The sequence below is a fragment of the Pongo pygmaeus genome, chromosome 13 (assembly GCF_028885625.2).
Source record: "Pongo pygmaeus isolate AG05252 chromosome 13, NHGRI_mPonPyg2-v2.0_pri, whole genome shotgun sequence".
NCBI lineage: Eukaryota > Metazoa > Chordata > Mammalia > Primates > Hominidae > Pongo > Pongo pygmaeus.
This window is the reverse complement of record NC_072386.2, coordinates 23,706,215-23,729,654: the sequence shown is the minus strand read 5'-3', so window position 1 is coordinate 23,729,654 and position 23,440 is coordinate 23,706,215. Positions and strand designations below refer to the sequence as shown.

The window sequence follows — 23,440 nt, the reverse complement described above, 5'->3', positions numbered from 1 at the left end:
GCTTGAAGCAGGCTTACAGTTACAGTGGTGTGAAAGCACGGATACAGAGGCAGAACAATTAATTAAATTGTGACAGGTTCATAACTTAGGATTACACATGACCTTTGCCAAGCAACCCAGATGTCTGTTTTCTAGGTTTTGCTCTAAAGAGCCTTGCACTGGTTTATCTCAAGTTTCAGTACAAAAACACAATAAATGATGAAAAATAGATCTCTGGATGAGACCCTGTGTCATAGAGTCCAATGGAAGGGGAGAAACAGGATGATAGAAAAGCCACAAAAAGTAGACAAAAGTTATTATTTGTTTATTATAGAAAAAATAAACTTTGTTTAAAGAGAAATGGTTAAGAGACAGGGAAAAACTGAAACCTACAGGTGAATACTTACAGAGAATGACAGTATTTAGCTCAGCCTGAAGATAGATGAGGATCAAAAATGTAATGGGAACTAGATAAGAGTTTTCTAAAAATCATCTTAATAAGATGTAATTTAACTTGGAATATCTTAAACTATTAATGACAATGTTTCTAGAGCATCTTTAAAAACTAAAATGTAAATATAACTACTCTTAATTTATCTTACTAACCCTTAGTACTTTATGTGTAAAAACTCTCATTTTTAACAAACATTTTTGGCAGTTTAAATTTCAGAAAAGATAATGATGAAAGTGTGAATCTTTTTTAGCTGTTTTAAGAAAATGACTAGTTTTGAAATCTGTTGTTACTGGCATTGTAAAATGCACTTTATACAACTGCCTAAATATATATTATTCATCAACTTATGAGAAATAATATTTTTAAGATAGAAGAGGGTCTCTAGATTTTACAAAAATATTTTTAAACACTTTTTTTTTCAAGCCTGGAGAAAAACGTGAAGAATTCAGAAAAGTTTTTGAATTAATATCATCACTGGACTATAATGTGGATCAAATAAGAAAGAAAAATCATGAATTAGAAGAAGAGGCAACTGGGTATGGTTTTCATGTTGTAGAACATTTTAACTATGTAGTAATTGATTTAACTCTAACTTTACTTGACTAAAACCTTGATACAAATTCATTTTATGTCTTCATTTTCATAATTAAATGAATTCTATTTTAAAATGTATTTCAGAAACTCACAACACAACTTTATAGGCATGTGAGCGGGAGTCCATGACCCTTGGACTTTTTTGTTGGAATTATTTAAAAAATCAAATTTCAGTATAAAAACACAATAAGTGATGAAAAATAGATCTCTGGATGAGACCATGTGTCATAGAGTCCAATGGAAGGGGAGAAATGAGGTGGGAGTCAGCTGAGCTGCTGGGGAGAGGTTGGGATGAAAAAATTTATGTTAAAAATATGTGAAAAAAGAAACTTACAATACAATCTGAAATTTTTTTGAATGCCAAAACATTACACTTATTTTTATTTATTTATTTATTTATTTATTTATTTATTTATTTATTTATCTTTTGAGACAGAGTCTGGCTCTGTCACCCAGGCTGGAGTGCAATGACTTGATCTTGGCTCACTGCAACCTCCACCACCTGGGTTCAAGTGATTCTCTTGCCTCAGCCTCCTGAGTAGCTGTGATTACAGGTGTGCACCACCCCGCCTGGCTAATTTTTGTATTTTTAGTAGAGATGCAGTTTCACTATGTTGTTCAGGCTGGTCTCGAACTCCTGACCTCATGATCCACATGCCTCAGCCTCCCAAAGTTGGCATGAGCCACTGCGCTTAGCAACGTATTCTTTAATGGTTTTGAAAACAATAATGGCAACGCTTTGGACATGTAATGTCAAGTGCACTCTTCATTATCTAGTTTGAATTTTTATTTCTGAAGATATTTTTGCTGTATTTGGTCATCTTTTCTTCCTTTTGTAATATTCTTCTCTGCTGCATTCAAATTTTTTAAAGACCTATTTGTGTCCTTCTTTAACATCAAAATTTATCTTGATATATAGCTTGTATTTTGTTTCTGCTTCTTTGTTTTTCTTTTAGATATAAAACATATCATGGAAATTTACTCATTTTACATGGGTACCTCCATTGTATACATGAAGTATACATCTTATTAAACTTCTGTTTTACAGAAATAAATTTTATATATAAAAAAAGTATAACCTAAAGAAAAAGAGTAAAATGAGCATTCATGTTTTGATCACAGATTTAAAAAAAAAAAAATGGAATGTGTCTTTGAAGCCCTGAGCACAGCTGCTTTTCTGTGTATTTACTGAGCACTTAATTTGGTTTTCTGATTCTAATCAACATTTTTCTGTCATTGTCTTTCTCTACATGGTTTTGTATCTTTCATTTTGTTGACATTATGTCAGTAAAGATCTCTAGATCTCTTCTTCAAAGTCTTTAAATCATCACATATCTCTCTCCACCTTTCCTTTTTTCTAAAACTGCCTGTTTTCTTTTTCTCCTCAATTCAGACATTAAAGATGTTTTCTTCTCTTTTTCTACATTGAACAATGTCCTTGTGCTTTTTGTGTGTACTTTTTTTTCTTCTTATAGACTGTGGTCAACGGATATCAAAATGTATTTTTGTGTCTTTTTCAAACATATGTGTGTTTTACTTTTTTTAAATCTTTGTTACTCATCTCTCAGTTATGCCTTATATTTACTAATATGTTATTTCATCTTAGCTTACCAAAATGGATATGAATAGTTTATTTATAAAAAACTGTATGGTTAGGCCAGGTGTGGTGGCTCATGCCTGTAATCCCAGCAATTTGGGAGACCAAGGCAGGTAGATCATTTGAGGTCAGGAGTTCAAAACCAGCCTGACCAACATGGTGAACCCCATCTCTACTGAAAATACAAAATTAGCCAGGCATGGTGGCACATGCCTGTAATCCCAGCTACTTGGGAGGCTGAGACAGGAGAATCACCTGAACCCAGGAAGCAGAAGTTGCAGTGAGCTGTGATCATGCCATCACACTTCAGCCTGAGCAACAAGAGTGAAGTTCCATCTCAAAAAAAAAAAAAAAAAACTGTATGGCTATTATCACTTTACCTGCTATATATACCATAAAATTGTTCTTCATATTATTTATCTAAGATTATAATTTCATATAGAATGCTTTCAAACTATGTTCAGTTGAAACTGAGAGGATCATAGTTTATAGATTTGTTTCTTTGATATGCCATAACATAATATCTGTTTAAACAATTATTAAATATTTACTCTTAAAAATACTTGACTTACTCGTTCTTACATTTCTGCAGATATAAGAAATGTCTAGAAATGACAATAAATATGTTAAATGCATTTGGAAATGAAGACTTCAGTTGCTATGGAGACTTAAATACAGATCAACTGAAAATGGATATTCTGTTTAAGAAGCTAAAACAGAAGGTAATTTTTAAAAATTATTATTTTATCTTAAGGTCTAGATTACACGTGCGAGAGGTGCAGGTTTGTTACATAGGTAAATGTGTGCCATGATGGTTTGCTGCACCTATCAATCCATCACCTAGGTATTAAGCCCCATAGGCATTAGCTATTAATCTTGATGCTCTCCCTCCTGACCCCAACAAGCCCCAGTGTTTGTTGTTCCCCTCCCCGAGTCCATGTGTTCTCATCATTCAGCTCCCACTTACAAGTGAGAAGATGCAGTGTTTGGTTTTTTGTTCCTGCGTTAGTTTGCTGAGGATAACAGCTTCGAGTTCATCCATGTCCCTGCAAAAAGCATGATCTCATTCATTTGTATGACTCCATAGTATTCCATGATGTATATACACCATATTTTTTTATCCTGTCTATCATTGATGGACATCTGGGTTGATTCCATGTCTTTGCTATTGTGAATAGTGCTGCAGTGAACATACAAATACATGTATCTTTATAATACAATAATTTATATTTAAATATAAGGTAATTTTAAATCAGTTTGGGGATTAAAATTATGTAATTTGGAGAAATATTAATGATAGATAAACACAAATTCAGCCAAAATACGTTTAAGGAGGTTGATTCTGAGCCAGTATGGTGACTGTGACCCTGGATTACCCAATCTCAAGAGCTCTTGAGAATGTTTCATGAGACAGTCACATTACAGTTTGGTTTTGTACATTTCCGGCAGACAGAATTGTAGGGAAAATCATAAATCAATATGAGGAAGGCATACATTGGCTGAGCCTAAAAGTGGGACATCAAAAAGGAAGGGCTAACAAGTCATAGGTGGGTTTTAAGGATTCTTTAGGTGACAATTGATAAAGAAAATCTGTTGTCTAAAACTGGAAATAAGTATAAAGGAAGGCCTTAATTAAGATAAGGTCATTATGGAGGTTAAGATTCTTATTATGTAGATGAAGCCTCCTAGCTGGCAGCCCTCAGAGAAAATAGAGGGTAAATATATCTTTTCAGACTTTAAATGCATCAGGATCTTAGTTAATCTTCCCTCTATCTGGGAAGGGGAGACCTTCTAGGGACCTAGAAGGGGAGAGATTGGGCTACATTAATGAAGACTTCTTACAGATGCAAATTCCCCCACAGAAGACAGCTTTGTACGGCCATTTGAATCTCTTGGCCCTGCAACAGCCATTTCAAAATATGTCAAAAAATATATATTTGGGGGTAAAATACTTTGATTTTTTTCAGCTTCTTCTCTCTGTGATGCTGTACCAGAATCAGGTTAGAAAGGAAGCCACATTGTAAGAGTTAATAAAACCCATCTGATGAGATCTGATTGTTTGAAGGGTGTGATTCCCAGACCCTTTAGATAGAAATTGGGGCAAAAGAATAGAAGGTCTTGCTCCTCAATATAAATCTCTCAGTGCTTTAAGCAGTGAAAGATTTTTCATTTAATTTTACAGACTTGATACTAATAGAAAGGATACTTTAAAATATATATATGTATATATTTTTCTATACAAAAGACATGCTGTTGATTCTCTGATGTCTTGAACCCTGGCCAGTGATCTGAAACCAAGCAGCCCATGTCTCCAGATCACTAGTACCCAATAAATTTTGGGGTGTAACAAGTTTATTGAGAAGTAATTAACACACCATGCAATTCACTCATTTAAAATATACAAGTCATTGAATTTTAGTATTTTCAGAGAGTTATGTAATCATCATTACAATCAATTTTAGAACACTTTCATCACCCTAAAAACAAACCCCACATCATTTAGCCATCTTCACTGGTTTTCCCTTCCTCCCTCAGCCCTAGGGAACCACCCACCTTCTTTGTATAGATTTGCCTATAAGCCTCTGAAATAAAAAGCAAGTGGTCTACTGGGACTGGCTTATTTCACTTAGCATAGTTTTTCATGCTGCATCTGTGCTGTAGCAGGTATTGATGCAGGGCTTTCTCTCCTTAGTTCAGCTAAATCTGGGTTCATCTCTCATGACCAGGAAAAATTAGCCATGTGGACACATTGAAGGGTGAGAAGGACAGAATTTATTAAGTGAAAGGGAAGCTCTCAGCAAAGAGAGGGGTCCTGCAAACAGATTTCCACCTCACAATTGAATACCAGGACCAGCACACATGAGCTGAAGAGGCCAGGCTCCTCCTCTGCATAAGGCATGAATTCTTGGTGGCTCCACCCCAACCCCCCCAGTGCATGTGGGCCTCCAGTCTGCTGCTGGCATGTCCAGGCAGGCCCCTGTGCAGGTTCCCTGATCTGCACCAGGTGTTTTATCTGGTGTAGACACTTGTAGGCCTGGAGATTCTCCGGGGACCCTTCCATATCTGCCTAGGCATTTTGCTGTCTCCTGCTTCTATCAGTATCAGTACTTAATTTCTTCTTATTGCTGAGTAATATTCCGTTGTATGGATGCATCAAGCATTTTATGTAACCATTCATGAGGTGATGGACCTTTGGGTTCTTTCCACTTTTTGACTCTTATTAATAATGCTGCTGTAGGCCAGGTGTGTTGGCTCACACCTGTAATCCCAGCATTTTGGGAGGCTGAGGCAGATGGATCACGAAGTCAGGAGTTCAAGAGCATCCTGGCCAACATGGTGAAGCCCTGTCTCTACTAAAAATACAAAAATTAGCTGGACATGGTGGTGCGTGCCTGTAATCCCAGCTACTCAGGAGACTGAGGCAGGAGAATTGCTTGAACCCGGACCCAGGAGGCAGAGGTTGCAGTGAGCTGAGATCACGCCAGTGCACTCCAGCCTGGGCTACAGAACAAGACTCCGTCTCAAAAAATATATATAATAATAATGCTGCTGTAAACATTTATGTATGAGTTTTTGTGCTTGCATATGTTTTTCTTTTTCTGAAGTATATACTTATGACTGGAATTTCTGGGTCATATGGTAACTTCATGCTTAACCTTTTGAGGAGCTGCCAGTTTGTTTTCCAAAGTGGCTGCACCACTTTACATCCCCAGCAGCATTGGATAAGGGCTTTAATTTCTTTACATTTTTCCTAACACTTATTTTCTCTTTTTTGTTGAACAAAGATTTGATCCTGTTGTGTGAAGTGATACCACAAGGTGGTTTTGATTTACATTTTCCTAATGACTAATTACATTAAGCATCTATTAATGTGCTTATTATCCATCTTTATATCTTCTTTGCAGAAATAGCTATTCAAATTATTTGCCCATTTTTTAAATTGGGTTATCTTGTTATTTATGAATGGCAAGGATTCTCTACATATCCTATATATGTAAGTCCCTTATCAGATAGACGCTTTTCAAATACTTTCTTCTACTCAATGTCTTACCTTTTCACTTCTTCATACTGTCTTCTCAGGCACAGCAGTTTTCAATTTTGAAGTTCATTGAATCCATTTTTCCTTTGGAGTCATAGCTAAGAAAACACTGCCAAATGCAGTCACAAAGATTTATACCAATGTTTTCTTCTGAGAGTTTTATAGTTTTAGCTGTTACAGTTAACTGTTTTATTTGGAGTTAATTTTTAAATATGTTATTAGGTGAGAGTCCAACTTTATAATTTTTTTTGCACATGGATACCCAGTTGTTCCAATATCATTTATTGAAAAGACTATTCTTTTCCCATTCTGTTTTTTTTGTTAACCTTGTATAAAATCAATTGACTGTAAATGTGCAGGTTTATTTTTAGATTATCAATTCTTAGTTTATGTCTATTCTTATACCAGGACCAAATTGAATTTACTGAGAAAATTTTTTCAATCATGTTGCATATTACCAGTTGTCTTGTGTCATAATAAAAATTAAATGTAATAGAATATCTTTAACTTCACCTTTTGTGTCTCAAAGGAGTCTGTGGCCAGCTTATACCTTACTTACTCTAAGACATGATGGCAAGTCAGGCTTACGAGACACACTATTTCTTTTTTTCTCCATTTAAACCTTTAGTCTCTTATCCAGTGCCTCCCTCTATAGTTTCATTTTCAGCAAATTTTGGTCACAGGATCTGCTGAAATAGTCTACTATTGAGTGCCTTATGTTTTACTAAGTCATTATAATTTGTAGAATCATCCATAGATGTTTACCATCCAGGAAGGAGGAGTTTAAGTCTGAGCTGCCAGCTTTCCTCAGTGGAAATCAAGTGAAGTCATCGTCTTTCAGTTCGCAGATCCTGTTTCCACTGGCAGCTTGTTCTCTTGTGTAACACTGTGGCTAATCCTTTTCTTGGTGCAGATCTTGCATTCTCAGAAAGCACAGTTTCTGTATTGACCTCCTTTTACTGAAACAGAGATGCATAACTCTGCTTTCTAGCTCAGTACAGGATTCTTGGAATAAAAAGTTTAATTAATTCCAAGAAAAAGTTTTAGGAGTGCAGCACTTAAAAATCAGGTAATATTCAGGCAATTTATCAGAGACAAATAGTAGATTAGTATTTTGAATTTCAAAATTTCAGAGCCAAGTTGTGTGCTATAGAGAAGCATTGTGGTCTAATACAGAGATGGGATGGTCTTAACTTCTCCATACAAACAAACGTGAAGTAAGGTAAAGGAGAAATTGCATTTGATGTCTTAACACTCAAAGTATGCTGTGTTTATTTTACTTCTGTGAAGAGTAAAAGTCATTCCATAATTTCCTCATTTCCTCATTGAGAAAAAGGAAAATGAAAATCGAATACTAGATTGATTAATAAATACTCAAAGCTTCTTCTTTTAGAATTTTCATTAATTGAAATCAGGCAAATGTCTGATTTTGGTTATGTAACCAAGTATTTCCAGTTGTTTTTCAAATCATATGTCTTCTTGCTTTGCAGTCTTATTTCCTAACTTGAGGGGAAATTGTAAGGAGACACCCTTGTCTTATTATCAGAGTTCATCATTGAAGGGGGTTTTAGGAAAAGTTCCTCATCAGAAGCTTACATCTCTCTCCTGGTTATCTGCTGCTTCTCAATAATGTTTGTCATCAATAAATTAATCTCAACATTTATTAGATCCTAATTTAAAGGAGACTCTTTTCTGCTACATAAGTTTTGTTTCCTGTTGTCTCTTTTTAAAACTTATTTTTCTAACAATTACCCAGAGTTTTGTGGCTTAAAAGAAAAACATTTATTTTGTTCATGAACCTGTGGTTTGGAAAAAGATTGGCCAGGACAGCTTGTCTCTGCTCCCCTCAGCTTCCCTAGGAGGTTGGAGAAATTGAATCATCTGAAGCTTTGCTCACCCATGTGTTTGATGGTTGATGCTGGCCATTGGCTGGAACCTTGGCTGGGGCAGGCAGCATGAACACTGACACTGGCACTCCCAGGCTGTCTTTGTGGATTGATCTCTCTCACAATCTGGGGGCTGAGTTCAAAGGGAAAGCAGTCTGAGAGAGGGAAGCCACATGATATCCCTTTTACTGCATTCTATTCATTAGGAGAAGGCCATCAGTAAGGATGGCCCATATTCTATTATTTTAATGGGATGAATATAGATTCTCTTTTGTTTTAATTGACATGTATATACATAATTATGGGCTATAGAGTGACATTTTGATACATTTATATAGTACATAATGATCAAGCTAACTAGCATATTTACTACTTCTTACTACTTCAACCTTTTTTCATTTCTTTGAATTGCGAACGTTCAAAATCTTCTAGCTTTTTAAAAATATTCAATAAATCATAGTTAACCATATTCACCCTACAATGCCACAGAACATCAGAACTCATTCCTCTTGTCTAACTGTAATTCTGTATCCATTAACCAGACTCCCCTCTCCTACTTCTATGAGCTTTTTTGTTGTCAGACAAAGACAGGGTCTTGCTAGTGTAGTCTGGGCTCTGGGCAACTGTAGTCATCCAGACTAGAGACAGTGACTTGATCATAGCTCACTGCAGCCTCAAACTGTTGGGCCCATGTGATCCTCCGACCTCACTCTCCTGAGCAGCTAGGATTATGGGCATGCACCACTGCACCTGTCTGATTTTTTACTTTTAAAGATGTCTCTCTGTGTTGCTCAGGCTGCTCTGGAACTTTTGGCTTCAAGTGATTCTCCTGCCTCGGTCTTTCAAAGTGCTAGGAAATTACAGGCATCAGCCATGTTGCCCAGCCCTCAATTTTTCTTTAGCTCCCACACATGAGTGAGAATGTGCAGTATTTATCTTTCTGTGTCTGCACTTAACATAATATCCTCCAGACTGATCCACGTGGCTACAAGAGGATTTCATTTTTTTATATGGTGAGTATTCCATTGTGTATGTGTACCATAATTTTTTTGGCCATTCATTTGTTGATGGACATGTAGGTTGATTTTACACATTAGCTGTTGTGATTAGTGCTACAATAAACATATGAGGACAAGTATCCTTGTGATCTATTGTTTTCTTTTCTATTGCCTGAATACCAAGTAGTGGAGTTACTGCATCCCTCGGAAGTTCCATTGTTCATTTTTTGAGAAAACCTCACATTGTTTTCTATAGTAGCTGCACTAATTTACCTTCCCACCAACAGCATGTAAGAGTTTACTGTTCTCTGAAACTGCACCAGCACTTTTTTTGTGTTTTCTATGATAGCCATTTATTGAAATGGAGCAAGATTATATCACATTGTAGGTTTGATTTGTATTTCCCTGATGATTAGTGATACTGAACATTTTTAAATGTATTTATCAGCCATTTGTATTTCTTTTTTTTCTCTTAAAAAAAAGAGAAATATCTAATCAGATCTTTTGCCTAGTTTTGAACTCAGATTATTTTTGTTTACTGTCAGGGTGTTTGAGTTCCTTGTGTATTTTGGATATTTGTCTTTTATTAGATGAATAGCTTGAAAATGTTTTCTTCCATTCTACAGGTTTTCTCTTCACTCAGTTATAGTACCATTTGTCTATCATTTGTTTGTTGCCTATGCTTCTGATATCTTACCTATACAAATCTTTGTGCAGACTAATGTCCTGAAGCATTTTCCCTGTTTACTTATAATAGTTTGATAATTTTGGGTCTTACATTTCAGTCTTCAATCAATTCTGAGTTTATTTTGCTATATGGTGTTAGATAGGAAGCTAGTATCATTCTTCATATGGATAGTTTCCCAGTGCCATTCATTTGAAGAGGGTGTCCTTTCCCCAATGTATGTTCTTGGCACCTTATTCCAAAATAAGTTGGCTGTAAATATGTGGATTTGTTTCTGGGTGCTGTATGCTATGGCCTTTACCCCAAGAATCATTACTTCTTAAAATGCAATTCAAATTAGCATGAAACGTTTGCGGTTTAGGGAAAGGCTTATGGCATCAGAATCTTTATTTACAGGATTCATTATTTTGTGTTTTTTTGAGATATGGTCTTTGTCTATCATCCAGGCAGAAGTGCAGTGATGTGGTCATACTTCACTGCGGCCCTGAACTCTGGGTACATGCCATCCTTTTGCCTCAGTCTCCCAACTAGCTGGGTCTACAGGCCTGAGCCACCATGCCTGGCTAATTTTTTCAATTTGTTTTTTTGTAGAGATGGAGGTCTCACTATGTTGCTCTGGCTGATCTCAAATTCCTGGCCTCCAGTGATCTTTCTGCCACAGCCTCCTAAAGTGCTGGGATTACAAGCATGAGCCACCGTGCCTAGCATAGAATATTATATTATTTTCAAAGTCTTATTCTGAGAGGCATTTATTGACTTTGGCCTAAATAACTCAATATGATATCTCTGAAAGTTTTTTTGACAAGTTTTGGGGAATGATGACGAAGGAAGAGGGTTAGACACTTTTTACTAAGAGATAACTTAGTGCCATTTAAGGAGGAACAAAAATGAATTATCAGAAAAATAAAAGTAAAAGCAAGTGCAAAAGTTCTGTGGCAAAGATGATGACAGTAAAGCATATTTTTGTGACTCATGGTAGCTTTAACTTTGTTCTTAAAATTCTGAGTAATTTAAGGGTTCACATTTGAAGAATCTACTACATTATAGATAACATTTTATTGCAAGTCAATGCATTTCAAAACTTGCTATTGGTTTTGTATTCGATTATTCTCAGCCTACTTCATTATCAAGCTCTATTATTTTATTCATGCAGTTTGATGATCTTATGGCCGAGAAGGAAGCTGTGTCTTCAAAATGTGTCAATTTGGCCAAAGACAATGAAGTTCTTCATCAGGAGTTATTATCTATGAGAAAAGTACAAGAGAAATGTGAAAAACTTGAGAAGGATAAAAAGATGTTGGAAGAAGAAGTATTAAATCTTAAGACACATATGGAAAAAGATATGGTAGAACTTGGCAAAGTACAAGAATATAAATCGGAGCTGGATGAAAGGGCAACGAAGGCAATAGAAAAATTAGAAGAAATCCATTTACAGGTTAGTTTTTAAAATCAGGTAAGTTTATCTGTAACGGGCTTTCATTTATTTCACTGCAAACTGTATTTTGGATATGTATATATTGTGTTTCCTCTGCCTCTCTTACGGCAATCTCCTTTGTAGAGTTCTAGAAAAAAGTGACGTTTTTTCCTTTTAAATATTTAAATTTCCATTATTATTATAACAAAATCAATCTTTCAAAGTAATGATTCTCACTATAGAGAAAAAGGGGGAATTTGATGATTAAGACCAGTTGGCATAAGAGAAAACTGTGATTTAGAAATTATATGATACTTTTGAATTGGTCTTAAGCTACGTTGTTCATTGTTCACTTTTAAAAATTATAAATGGATTCTATTACTTTTTATAGGACCAGATTACATTAATAGTAACATAACTATGATTTCAAATTTTTGTAAATCAGACTTAATTCTGAATTCAGTTATTAGTTTTGTTGATATTGCTGATAAATATTTTAAGCTTCAGCCTCTTTTCAACATATTCAAAATTGCTCTTCGAATCACTGATTCAAAATGAAAGGCAACAAACATATGGTAATTAACTTATAATTGTTTTAAAAGTGTATCTTTTCATTTGTTTTAGGAACAAGCAGAATATGAAAAACAATAAGAGCAGTTAAATAAGGATAATACGGCTTCACTAAAAAAGAAGGAACTCACACTTAAAGATGTGGAATGTAAATTCTCCAAAATGAAAACTGCTTATGAAGAGGTTACAACTGAATTAGAAGAATATAAGGAAGCCTTTGCAGTAGCATTGAAAGCTAACAATTCCATGTCAAAAAAATTAACGAAGTAAGTCAAAACATATACTCATAGAAAATGAATTAAGCTCATTAATTTGTTTTGAAAGCATGGTTTTTAGTGAGATGGCTTCAGGAGATCAGTAGGAAGTGAATGCTAATTTGATAGTGTAATTTTGGAAAATAATGTTAGTAAATAATCCTACCTTTAAAATGTTCATCAAGGATAGTTTCTGTCTGTCTTCTCTTTTTTTGTTTTTGTGTGGCTTTTTTCCCCTGAAAAGTCTCATGTAGTTAACCTGACCTGTTAGTTTTCTTCACTAAGTATTTTTGAAGCTTTATGATTAATAAAGTGATCTTGTTATAAAATTACTTGTCAGAATTTCCCTAAATGGGAATATTAATTAGTTTAATTTATTTTTTGGTAGATCACAACTGAAACCCAAAGTGTCAAGTGATACTGCTACTCTGGGCACATCCTGGTACTCAGGCAGGGACTGTTTTTGATTGTGATCTTTAGGTGTTATCACTACAGGGTGCCTCAAGAAAGACTATTTGTGTAACATTTTCAAGGTGTTACATAAAGGCATCCTTGTGAAAGAGGGCATAATTATCACAGGAATGAAAAGAAGTGTAATCCACAAGGTGGTTCAAAAATAACACCTTGTTCAGCCTGAAGGGGTGTGTGGAAGCAGAAAGAACAAGCCCCACCTCCAGTGCCTTGGTCACAGTGCTGGGGGCTAATTGCCTTCAGAGATGCTTTAGTTCTTTTTGATCACCAACCAAACAATCTAGTTCTCCCCCAGGAGTTGTTGCTCTGAGTTATTCCTCAGTGCCAAATACTTAAGTGTTCTTAGATAATGGATGAAATGTACAAGGGTGAAACCTGAAACTGGTTTACTAAACACAAGTATTTCTAGATTATTTTTGTTCATTTTAGTTTTCTTAATCTACATTATTTAAGGAGTACAATATGATGTTTTCATATAATTATTTATAGTGAAGTAGTTCTTATAGTCCAGCAAATTAACATATTCATTTTCCCACATAGTTACCCTTTAAATACAAGTATTTCTAAAGGAATCTTTAGACTCTTATAAGTAGAGCTGTTTTAGAAGGCAGCTAGGTTACCTGTTGAGCCGTACATCACTGATGGCCATTTCTCTTCCCTGTCTACTTTGAACTGCTTGTTCAGTAGAAATCACCTTAGAAACACATATACTTATTTAGAATGATTTTAAAATTACCGTTACTTACAAGAGGTATGCTCTCACACATCTTCATGTGAAAACACTGTTTAGTGGGTAAATTGGTTTACTCTCAGGGCAACTTTTTAAAAAATGCAAGTCATTAAGAATCATTCAAGGAAAAATGAAATACTAAGCGTTTGTCTTTGCTCTCTTTACAGATCGGATAAGAAAATAGCAGTGATCAGCACCAAGCTCTTTATGGAGAAACAGCGGATGAAATATTTTCTCAGCACTCTTCCTACGAGGCCAGACCCAGAGTTACCTTGTGTTTAAAATCTTAATAGTATAGGACTTGACAGAAAATATATCCCCAAAACGGCCATAAGAATTCCTACTTCAAACCCACAGACTTCAAATAACTGCAAGAACTCCTTGACTGAGGTTAGTTATATGACCATTTCTCTTTTGGGTTTCATTTCTCTAATATAATTCTTGTTTATAATTTGGTGAAATACTGAGTTGTTCTGTTGACTTATGCATGTTAAGTAAAGATTATAATTAGCTGTGTTAACACAGAAAGGAAATGGAAACTTTATATTTTTTAATTCCCTGGAACTCTCATTTTCAAGAGACACCCATTTGCTAACTTTATTCAATAAATGTGGTTAAATTGACACATTTAAAATTTTTTTAAAAGCTGCATTTAAGTTAGGTTTTAGAAAATGCATGTTATTGCCTAATAACTGATGGTATACTTTGAAATGCTTTGTCTTACTCTACTTGATTGTAGTTTGTCTGTGGTTCATATCACTTTTTTTTTCTTTTTTTTTTTTTTGAGTTGGAGTCTCGCTCTGTTGCCTGGGCTAGAGTGCAGTGGCATGATCTCAGCTCATTGCAACCTCCGCCTCCTGGGTTCAAGTGATTCTCCTGCCTCAGCCTCCCAAGTAGCTGGGACTACAGGTGCCTGACACCACACCTGGCTAATTTTTGTATTTTTAGTACAGATGGAATTTCACCATATTGGCCAGGCAGGTCTCGAACTCCTGACCTTGTTATCCACCCACCTCAGCCTCCCAAAGTGCTGAGGGGTGAGCCTCTGTGCCCAGCCCATACCACTTTTAAAGTTTCTTTGCACCAACTTAACTCTTTCCACCCATAATCACAAGTGAATGACAGGCAACCAAACACTTAACAACATATAGATATTTATTATTTAATAGAACCCAAAATAAGTGCATTTTATGAATTAAATAAACAAAACACTGAAAGGTTCATTTCCATTTTTATGTTAAAAGCTTTGTGCTTGGCCAGGTGTGGTGGCTCATGGCTGTAATCCCAGCATTTTGGGAGGCTGAGGCAGGTGGATCACCTGAGGACAGGAGTTTGATACCAGCCTGGCCAACATGATGAAACACTGTCTCTACTAAAACTACAAAAATTAGCCAGGCGTGGTGGCAGGCACCTGTAATCCCACATGCAGCAACCCCATTACTATACTAGGGGTATACCTAAAGGAAAATAAATCATTGTAACAAAAAGATGCATGCACATGTATGTTCATTGCAGCACTATTCACAATAGCAAAGACATGGAGTCAAGCCAGGTGCACCCAAGGTAGATTGAAAATCCAAGGTAGATTGGAAAATTCCATATATACCAAATACTATGCAGCCACGAAAAGAAGAAAATCATGTCCTTTGCAGCAACATGGATACAGCTGGAATCCACTATCCTAAGCAAACTAACGCAGAAACAGAAACCAAATATCTGGTTTGCACTCATATGTGGGAGCTACACATTAGGTGCCCATTGACATAAACATGGGAACAATAGACTCTGGGAAATAAGAATGGGGAGGGACAGAGTGGGCCAGGGTTGAAAAACTACTTCTTGGGTCCTATGCTCACTACTTGTGTGATGGGTTCAATTGTACTCCAAACCTCAGCATTCCTCAATATACTTTTGGAAGAAACTTACACAGGTACCACTTTAATTTAGAATACAAACTAGAAAAAAAAAGAAAACTTTACTATACATATTTTTTTCAGTAAGTAAAGAATATAAATTTCTTTTTAAGAAAAAATTTATTGAAGTAAAAAATGGATTAAACTTTTATAAAGGACAGAGTTTTGCTAAGAATTTCAAAGCAATGCATTCATTGCAAAATATGACTTTAATTATTTAGCCTTTTATTTCTTTTTTTTTTTTGAGATGAAGTTTCACTCTGTCACTAGGCTGGAGTGCCGTGGCATGATCTCGGCTCACTGCAACCTCTACCTCCTGGGTTCAAGCCATTTTCCTGCCTCAGCCTCCCGAGTAGCTGGGACTAGAGGCATGCACCACCACACCCAGCTAATTTTTGTATTTTTAGTAGAGATAGGGTTTCATCATGTTGGCCAGGATGGTCTCAATCTCTTGACCTCGTGATCTGCCCACATTTGCCTCCCAAAGTGCTGGGATTACACATGTGAGCTGCCATGCCCGGCCATTGTTTAACCTTTGTACTAATAAAACACCACCTTTCTAAAATTATGTATATCCAATAGACCAATATTATCTATTTTTGTCAGATTACTCTAAACAGCATTACACAGGTACATCCTCTATTATCTAAACTTAGAATAAGTAGAAATTTTACTTTACTTATGTGATTATTTTTCTATTTAAGCAAACTTCATGTTATGTCTAGTCACTAAAAATACTAAAGACCACATTTTGTAAGTGACATATTAATCTCATGATAATGTCTCTTGTTTAACTTAAACATTATTATTGTTATTTTTTACTTATTTTAGATGGAGCTGGACTGTGTAGAACAAATTACAGAAACAAAGAAAAGTATGTTGCCAAAATGTATTAATTAAATTTAGGTTTATTTTAGTAATAAAGTGTAAATAGCAAATGGCATTCCTTTTCATTGTTGGGTTAGTAGATACTACGTTCAGTATCTTTTTCTTACACACATCTAATGAAAGATGTGAAAACAAAAACTTTCACAGTGAGGAGTATACTTATGCACCATTAATTCTTCATGTTCCATAGCTTAAAAAATTCTCAAGAAGTGGATCCATCTCTTTTTTACTGGCTCTACAATTTCTTCACTTTTGCCATCCTCATGGAACGGTCAGCTAGCACACTGAAAAGATTCTCCAAAAACAAAGGCATCAATTGGCTTACATCTGTTCTCAGGAAAAGTTCCAAAAATTTCACCATGAAATAAAAACACCCATGTCAATGTAATTCTTGTCAGGTTACTCAGCCTTGTCTCTCACCACTTACTGCATTCTGCCCTTTGCTCTAGCACCAAAGTGGACAGAGTAGAACTCCACAGGGCTCTTTGTTACCTCAAGATCTTTGCCTTCGCCTCTTCCCTCTATCTGGCAAGATTTTCCTCGTCCTTCAGTCATCAACCTATGTATCCCCTCCACCAGAAAGCCCATGATATTGACACAAAAGTGGGATAGATGACCCTTCTCTATGTTCCAGTAGTGCCCTGCTGTATACCTGTCGTGGTATCTATGACTCTATATGGACATTACCTGCCTGTCTTTTAGGTTATAGCATATGACTATTGGGAGGTGGACCGTGCCATCTTCATCTTGTAATTCCAGTGCTGGCTCTAGTACCTTAGCACGTGGCTGTTGAGTACATGAATGAAGAATGAAAAAGCTGTGATATTTAACCACAATTGGAATTAACGCCATGTATGAATGATTTAATAGTAATTTTGTATTGTAATTGCACGTACATATTTCTCATTCTTATTAACTCACATAACATTCTCAACTCTACATTTTAAACTTACACTTCGTTAACTGAAATGTTTTAGGTAAAGAACATAATCCTTTCTTTTTCTTTCCAGCTTTTGCTGTGTTGGGCACTTGCTCCCGTCTACTTTCTTCTCTAGAATCCACTGGTAAGCCACATCTAATGAAGAGAATATTTAACCATAAAATCTTAAGGAAAAGTTGTATGATTTAAAAGATCATAAAACTTCATTACTGGGCTATTTACGTGAAATTTTAATTGTTTCTCATAAAATATAAAACATCACAATCTTTACTAAGGTAGAATATTTTCATATCATATATGATGTATATTTATATGTTATTTTAAATGATGTTTTTTAACCTCCTTAAGTTTTAAGTGGATCTTGCAAATGAACACCAGTATTATTGAGTTTGGCCTACTCAGATTGCCTGAATGTCAGCTGTTTAAACAGCCAAACAACCAAGTCATTATTGATACTTTAGTAAAGGTCATCGAAGGCTTCTTTGCATTTTACAGTTTTTATTACCATATATAGTAGGAGACTTAAAGAGTATCTGCCAGGTTTGTCCATACTAGTGTTATGATTTTCTTTTTGTAGTTCAATAGTATTTTGTGTGGAGATACTTTGCAGCTCTGTAAATATCTGGTTACTCCTCAAAACCTACTAGATTTAGCATTTCATGGATGACTTGTGTTTGAACAAGTATTACTGTGATGGTTGCCAGATGATTATTTTTCTTATTTTTTTCTTTGTTCTACATGTAGAAATAAAACCAATAAATAAAGGAGAAGGGAAAGCTCATGTTTCTGGTGCTCCAGTTCCCCAAGATTAGGCCAGTGGTAGACATTTCAAGCTGACTTTATGTCTTTTTGATTTATCCCCATTACTCTGTCAGCACTTTTTGACTTTCTGGCACAAGGTGTTCTAAACTAATGTATTTTCTCTGTGGCAGCCCTAGAATGAGTAATTTTTCTTAGAAGCAGAGTTGGAGCCACCGAGGAAGCACAGGCGAGCCCTTCCCATCACACGCTCACTAGTCCCCAACAGAAGAACCGCTGCTGCGTCCACTGAGGTACCAAGAAACTAGCAAAGGGCCTTCTAGCTGTCTGGGGACAGTCCTCATGTGGTCCCTGGCTCAGCCTCAAGGGTTCTTGATTAGTCTCCCTGCAGCCTCTGTGCTGTGTCTCTAGATCGGGGCTCTGCAGGAAGGGCCCTGGGAGACCCAGCAGCACAGGGTGTCTTGTCTGCCAAATGTCCCTCCCTTCTTCCCACTCTGACACTCAGGAATAGGGAAGATGGCATGTCCAGGCAGAGCCAGGCCACCTCATTGTCTCCTTTGAGATGGGCCCAGAGGGCCTTGCGGGGTGAGTGTGAAGCTGGGTACCTGGAGCCTGAGGCTGACTGGCCCTCCCTGTGTCTTGGAGGAGAGGCCTTGCAGCCCAAGAAAATCCCCGGGACCTGACCCCTGGGCACACATGCAGGGAGGGAGGGTCTGTGAGCTGATGGCGGCATTGTAATGAGACTTTGAACACAGCTGCTCAAGGGCCTCATCAGTGGACCATGGCCAGAGATGACCTAGCCATCAGGACCTGGTCAGTTGGGACCTGATCAGCACGGACCTGGTTAGCGGTGGCCTCCTCAGTGAAGGCCTCACCCAGCTGGTACCTTGTGACCTAGTCATTGGAAGCCTAGTCAGTGGGGACCTGGTCAGTGGTGGTCTTATTAGTGGGGCCTGATCGGTTGGAACATAAACAATAAAAAACTGGTCGGTGGGGTGTATTCAGTATATTAGGGGTCTGGTCAGTGTGGGGCCTTAGTGGCTCAGAGCCTGGTCAGTGACAGCCTGGTCAGAGGGGGCTCAGTCAGCTGGGGACTGATCCATGGAGAATTATTCAGTGGGGGTGAGGTGAGCAGCAACCTGGTAAATTGTGGTCTTTTCAGTGGGAACCCAGTCAGTGGGGACCAGGTCAGTGGGAAATTGGTCAGTGGGGTCTGGTCCATGAGGCCTACTAATGGGGGCCTGGTTAGGGAGAGATGGTCCGTGGGGACTTGGTCAGTGGGACCTGGTCAATGGAGGAGTGCTCATTAGGGGCCTCTTTGGGGGCACCTGGTCAGTAGGAACCTGGCCAGTTAGCCGATGTGTGACCTTAGGCAGGGGGTTTGTCTGTGGAGTCTCCTTGCCTCCATCTGTAGGGAAGGTGAGTCAGGGCACCCTGGAGGGTGGCTGGAAAGAGAACATGAGAAGATGTGTTGAATTCAGCACTGCTTGGCAGACCTCCAACTTTACACATGACCTGGGTTCCACCTAGAGAGGGTGCCAGCCCTCTCTGCTCTGCTCGGCGCCCCTCGTCTGTCTGCGTCCCCAGGACCACCCTCGGTGGGGAGGGCAGAAATTGGGGAGCACCTGTGGGAGGCTCTAATCCTGGCCCTGGGCCCTGAGGGTGACAGTGATGAGGACCTGGGTGCACCTGTGAGTGGAGCAGCTAGGCCTGGCCAGAGAAGCAAGACAAACCAACACACCCATATGTACACACACACACACACGCATACACAAACACAATGCATGCACACATGTCAGTTCAGGGGATAGAGGACACTGACTCTGGGCCCTCTTGACCCAAGCAGGCTCCCGTTGTGGTGGGTTGTGTCACCCCACGATGTCACTCTTGCTGAGTGAGTCCTCATCACCTCTGTGTTGTGGAGCAGTTAGAGACACACAGCAGTCTCTGTGAGTGGCTCTGCGTGAAGGATTGTTTTCTAGGTGAGAGGCACATCTCAACATAGCTGACTGATCAGACTCAGGTGAGTGGGACCTGCTCTCTTCTCTTCCTCCTGGCTTGGGGACAGTCGCCATCGGGTGGGTGGTTTTGGCCTCTGGGCAGCTACTGAGGGTAATCCCTGAGCACTCAGCGGGTGCCTGTTCTGTGCTGACAGTCATCTCATTCATCCTTGCAGCAATTCCATTCTGCATGTCCTCTGGACACCCCCAGGACCACCAGGACAACCCCATCATGGCCCTGTCACCAGGCCCAGTCTGGCTCCATGATAATCAAGACTCAGGTCCAGAGACAACCGCCCTACTTGGTGCCTGCATCTGACCCCCCTTGGTGGGTAGTGACCAGCACAACATGGAAGAAGCCAGGGCAGCATGCAGCCAGCTGCCCTGCAGCCCCAGATGACACCTGGGCCTTGGGAAGTCATTCTCAAAGGGGAAGCTGGAAACTTTGATGTCCCTGAAGGGAAGGGTGAACGTGGCATCCTAACAACCCTGGTAGCCAGCAGCATCTTCTTATTCAACCTGTGGGACAGAGGCCCCCTGCTGGGGAACGAGATCCATACCTAAAGGGTCCTGGCCCAGTCGGGCCTCGTCCTGGGCCCTGGGAGGGGAGGGGCACTATGGGCCCCCCAGCAGCAGTCAGCATTACCACCCAGGGGACTCAGCCTTCTGTGGCCCTGGGAGGGGAGGGGCACTATGGGCCCCCCAGCAGCAGTCAGCATCACCACCCAGGGGACTCAGCCTTCTGTGGCCCTGGGAGGGGAGGGGCACTATGGGCCCCCCAGCAGCAGTCAGCATTACCACCCAGGGAACTCAGCCTTCTGTGGCCCTGGCCAGAGTTAGAATTTGGCCCAAGACAGGACAAGCTCACTCAGATCAGGGTGTCACTACCCAGGACCTGTGTATGCCAGGCAAGGCCAAGCTGGCTCAAAGAGCAACCAGCCACCTCTGCAAGGGTGTGCCTGGAGCAGATGGACCAGCCACCAGCCTCACCCACTCAAGGAAGCAGGGGTGGCCAGGTTCCCACAGCCTGAGGGGCTGCCACTTGATGGCTGATGGAGCAGAGGCCTGAGGAAAGCAGATGGCACTGGGGCCCTACCTCCAGGGCAGAATAACTGATTTACCCTGACTGGCAGCGAGTGAGGTTGGTGGCTGGTCCACCTGCTCCTGGCACACCCTTGCAGAGGTGGCTGGTTGCTCTTTGAGCCAGCTTGGCCTTGCCTGGCATGCACAGGCCTCAGTGCAACCACTGTGCTGCAGATGGAGCCACATAGAGGAAATGAGCAGCAGGCTCAGGAGCAGGGTGTGCGCTGCCTTTGGGGCTCCAGTCCATGCATGAGGGCTCCTACAGTACTGTGGGCTTCTTGGGTGCCAAGAGGCAGACCACAGGCCATCTTGAGAAGGACTCCTTGTTCAAGTGCAGAAAGGGCCCTGTCTGGTGGATGAACCACACAGCCAGCTTCTGGGTGCGGGCACAGTGCCACATCTTCCATCACTTCTTGATGTGTCACACCAGCACTGAAGAGACAGCCTGGAGACAGGGCAAGAGGAAGGCTGAGAAGGATGAGATGGTGAATTCCAGCTTCTTCCTGACCCTGAGCCCACCCTGAAGGTGGCCCTCAACCTTTAAGAGTGGGAGAGCAAAATTGACGGCTTCGAGTGCTTCACCCAGAAGATGGACCACAGGGCACTCAGCTCAACTTCTCAGCCAATGAGTTGACATGCAAGCAGATTATGGTGACAGGCTGTAAGAAAGAGCATCAGAAGGTGGCCAATTCTTCAGCCTCAGCTAGGTCTTGGAGCTGGACCAGGCCATCACTTCACCAGAGATGCCTTCAACACCAACGGTGAGCTCTTTGCCAATCAGCCCAGCCAGGAACTGAACCCAGTCATGGACCTGTTAGTGCTGTCTCAGGGACACCAGGTCAACATCCCGGACATCATCCACATACACAAGGAAGCTCTTACCAAAGTCATGGAGAGCAGGCAACATGTGGCAGAAGGGAAGACAGAGGTGCAGAGGCTGATGACATCAGAATCACAGGAACAGGATTTCTTTGGACATTGTGGCTGAAATTCACCACCTTCATCCAATTCCAGTGAGAAACATGGACTCACAGATGCAGCATTTCTTGCAACAAGAGATACTATTTTTTCAAAAGGTCACCCAGGAATTGATAGTGTTGAATGACTAGATACTCGATTGTGCACTGTTTCCAGTTCAAGGATGCTTTCTACAGCAGAATAATAACACTAGCAAAGAGCTAGTGCCAGCTATTGGTGGTAGTACAAGGATGGCTTTGTTCTCAATTGAAACTCGGCTGAATATAGAATTGTGTAAGAAACAGTTAATATGGTGATAGAATAGAAACAGTAGCAAACATGACCTAAACCATGCTATGAATTCCTACACTACCATTGTAACTTTTGGAAGAATGATACCACTTATTTATTGCTTTTTGAAGTATGAATATTTTAGTGTATATGCTGTAGACCTCAAACCCTGTGAAGAGTCTCAAAGAAGCTGGCTGGATAAAGCCTGCTGTGGATGTCTTTATATTCAAAGATTGATGATGCAATTTGAATATGTGTCCCCACCAAATCTCATTTGAATTTGAGATTTGAATTTGAATTATATTTGATTATATATTCAATTTGATATTATATTTGATTATATATTCAAATCTCATTTGAATTTGAATTATATTTCCTAATGTTGAAGGTGGATCCTGGTCTAAGGTGATTGAATCCTGAGGGCAAATTTCTCATGAATGGTTTAGCACCATCCCCTTGCTACTGTCCTCACAATCATGAGTTACTTCTCATGAGACCTGGTCAATGAAAACTCTATGTCACCTCCCTACTGTGCATGTTTTCTTCTTGCCATGTGAGACAACTCACTCTTTCTTTGCCTTGCACAAAGATTGAAAGATTTCTGAGGCCTCCCAGAAGCAGAAGCCCTGTGCTTCCTGTCCACCCTGCAGAACCATGAGCCAATGAAACCTCTTTTTCAAAATGAATCATACAGAAAATGGCAAATGAGGACTGGAGCATTGCTATAAAGATACCTGAAAATGTGGAAGCACCTTTGGAACTAGGTAATGGACAGAGGTTGGAAGAGTTTGGAGGGCTCAAAAGAAGACAGATAGATGAGAAAGTTTGTAACATCTTAGAGACTGGTTAAATGGTTGTGACCAAAATCCTGACAGAAACATGGACAATGAAGGCTAGGCTGAGGAGGTCTCAGATAGAAATAAGAAGCTTTCTGGAAA

At 39.2% G+C, this 23,440-nt stretch overlaps 1 protein-coding gene across 1 annotated transcript in view; it reads left to right on the top strand.

Annotated features, from left to right (window-relative positions):
• Nucleotides 1–20,719, top strand: part of ANKRD18B (ankyrin repeat domain 18B) — a 51,629-nt gene extending 30,910 nt beyond the window's left edge. The window contains 10 exon segments of the mRNA XM_063650231.1: nucleotides 857–969; nucleotides 3,217–3,346; nucleotides 11,386–11,667; nucleotides 12,271–12,482; nucleotides 13,839–14,061; nucleotides 16,416–16,458; nucleotides 17,483–17,536; nucleotides 18,376–18,464; nucleotides 20,099–20,194; nucleotides 20,348–20,719. Coding sequence (XP_063506301.1) covers nucleotides 857–969; nucleotides 3,217–3,346; nucleotides 11,386–11,667; nucleotides 12,271–12,482; nucleotides 13,839–14,061; nucleotides 16,416–16,458; nucleotides 17,483–17,536; nucleotides 18,376–18,464; nucleotides 20,099–20,194; nucleotides 20,348–20,620 — 1,515 coding nt within the window. The 3' untranslated portion in view covers nucleotides 20,621–20,719.
• The last annotated feature ends 2,721 nt before the right edge of the window (nucleotides 20,720–23,440 follow it).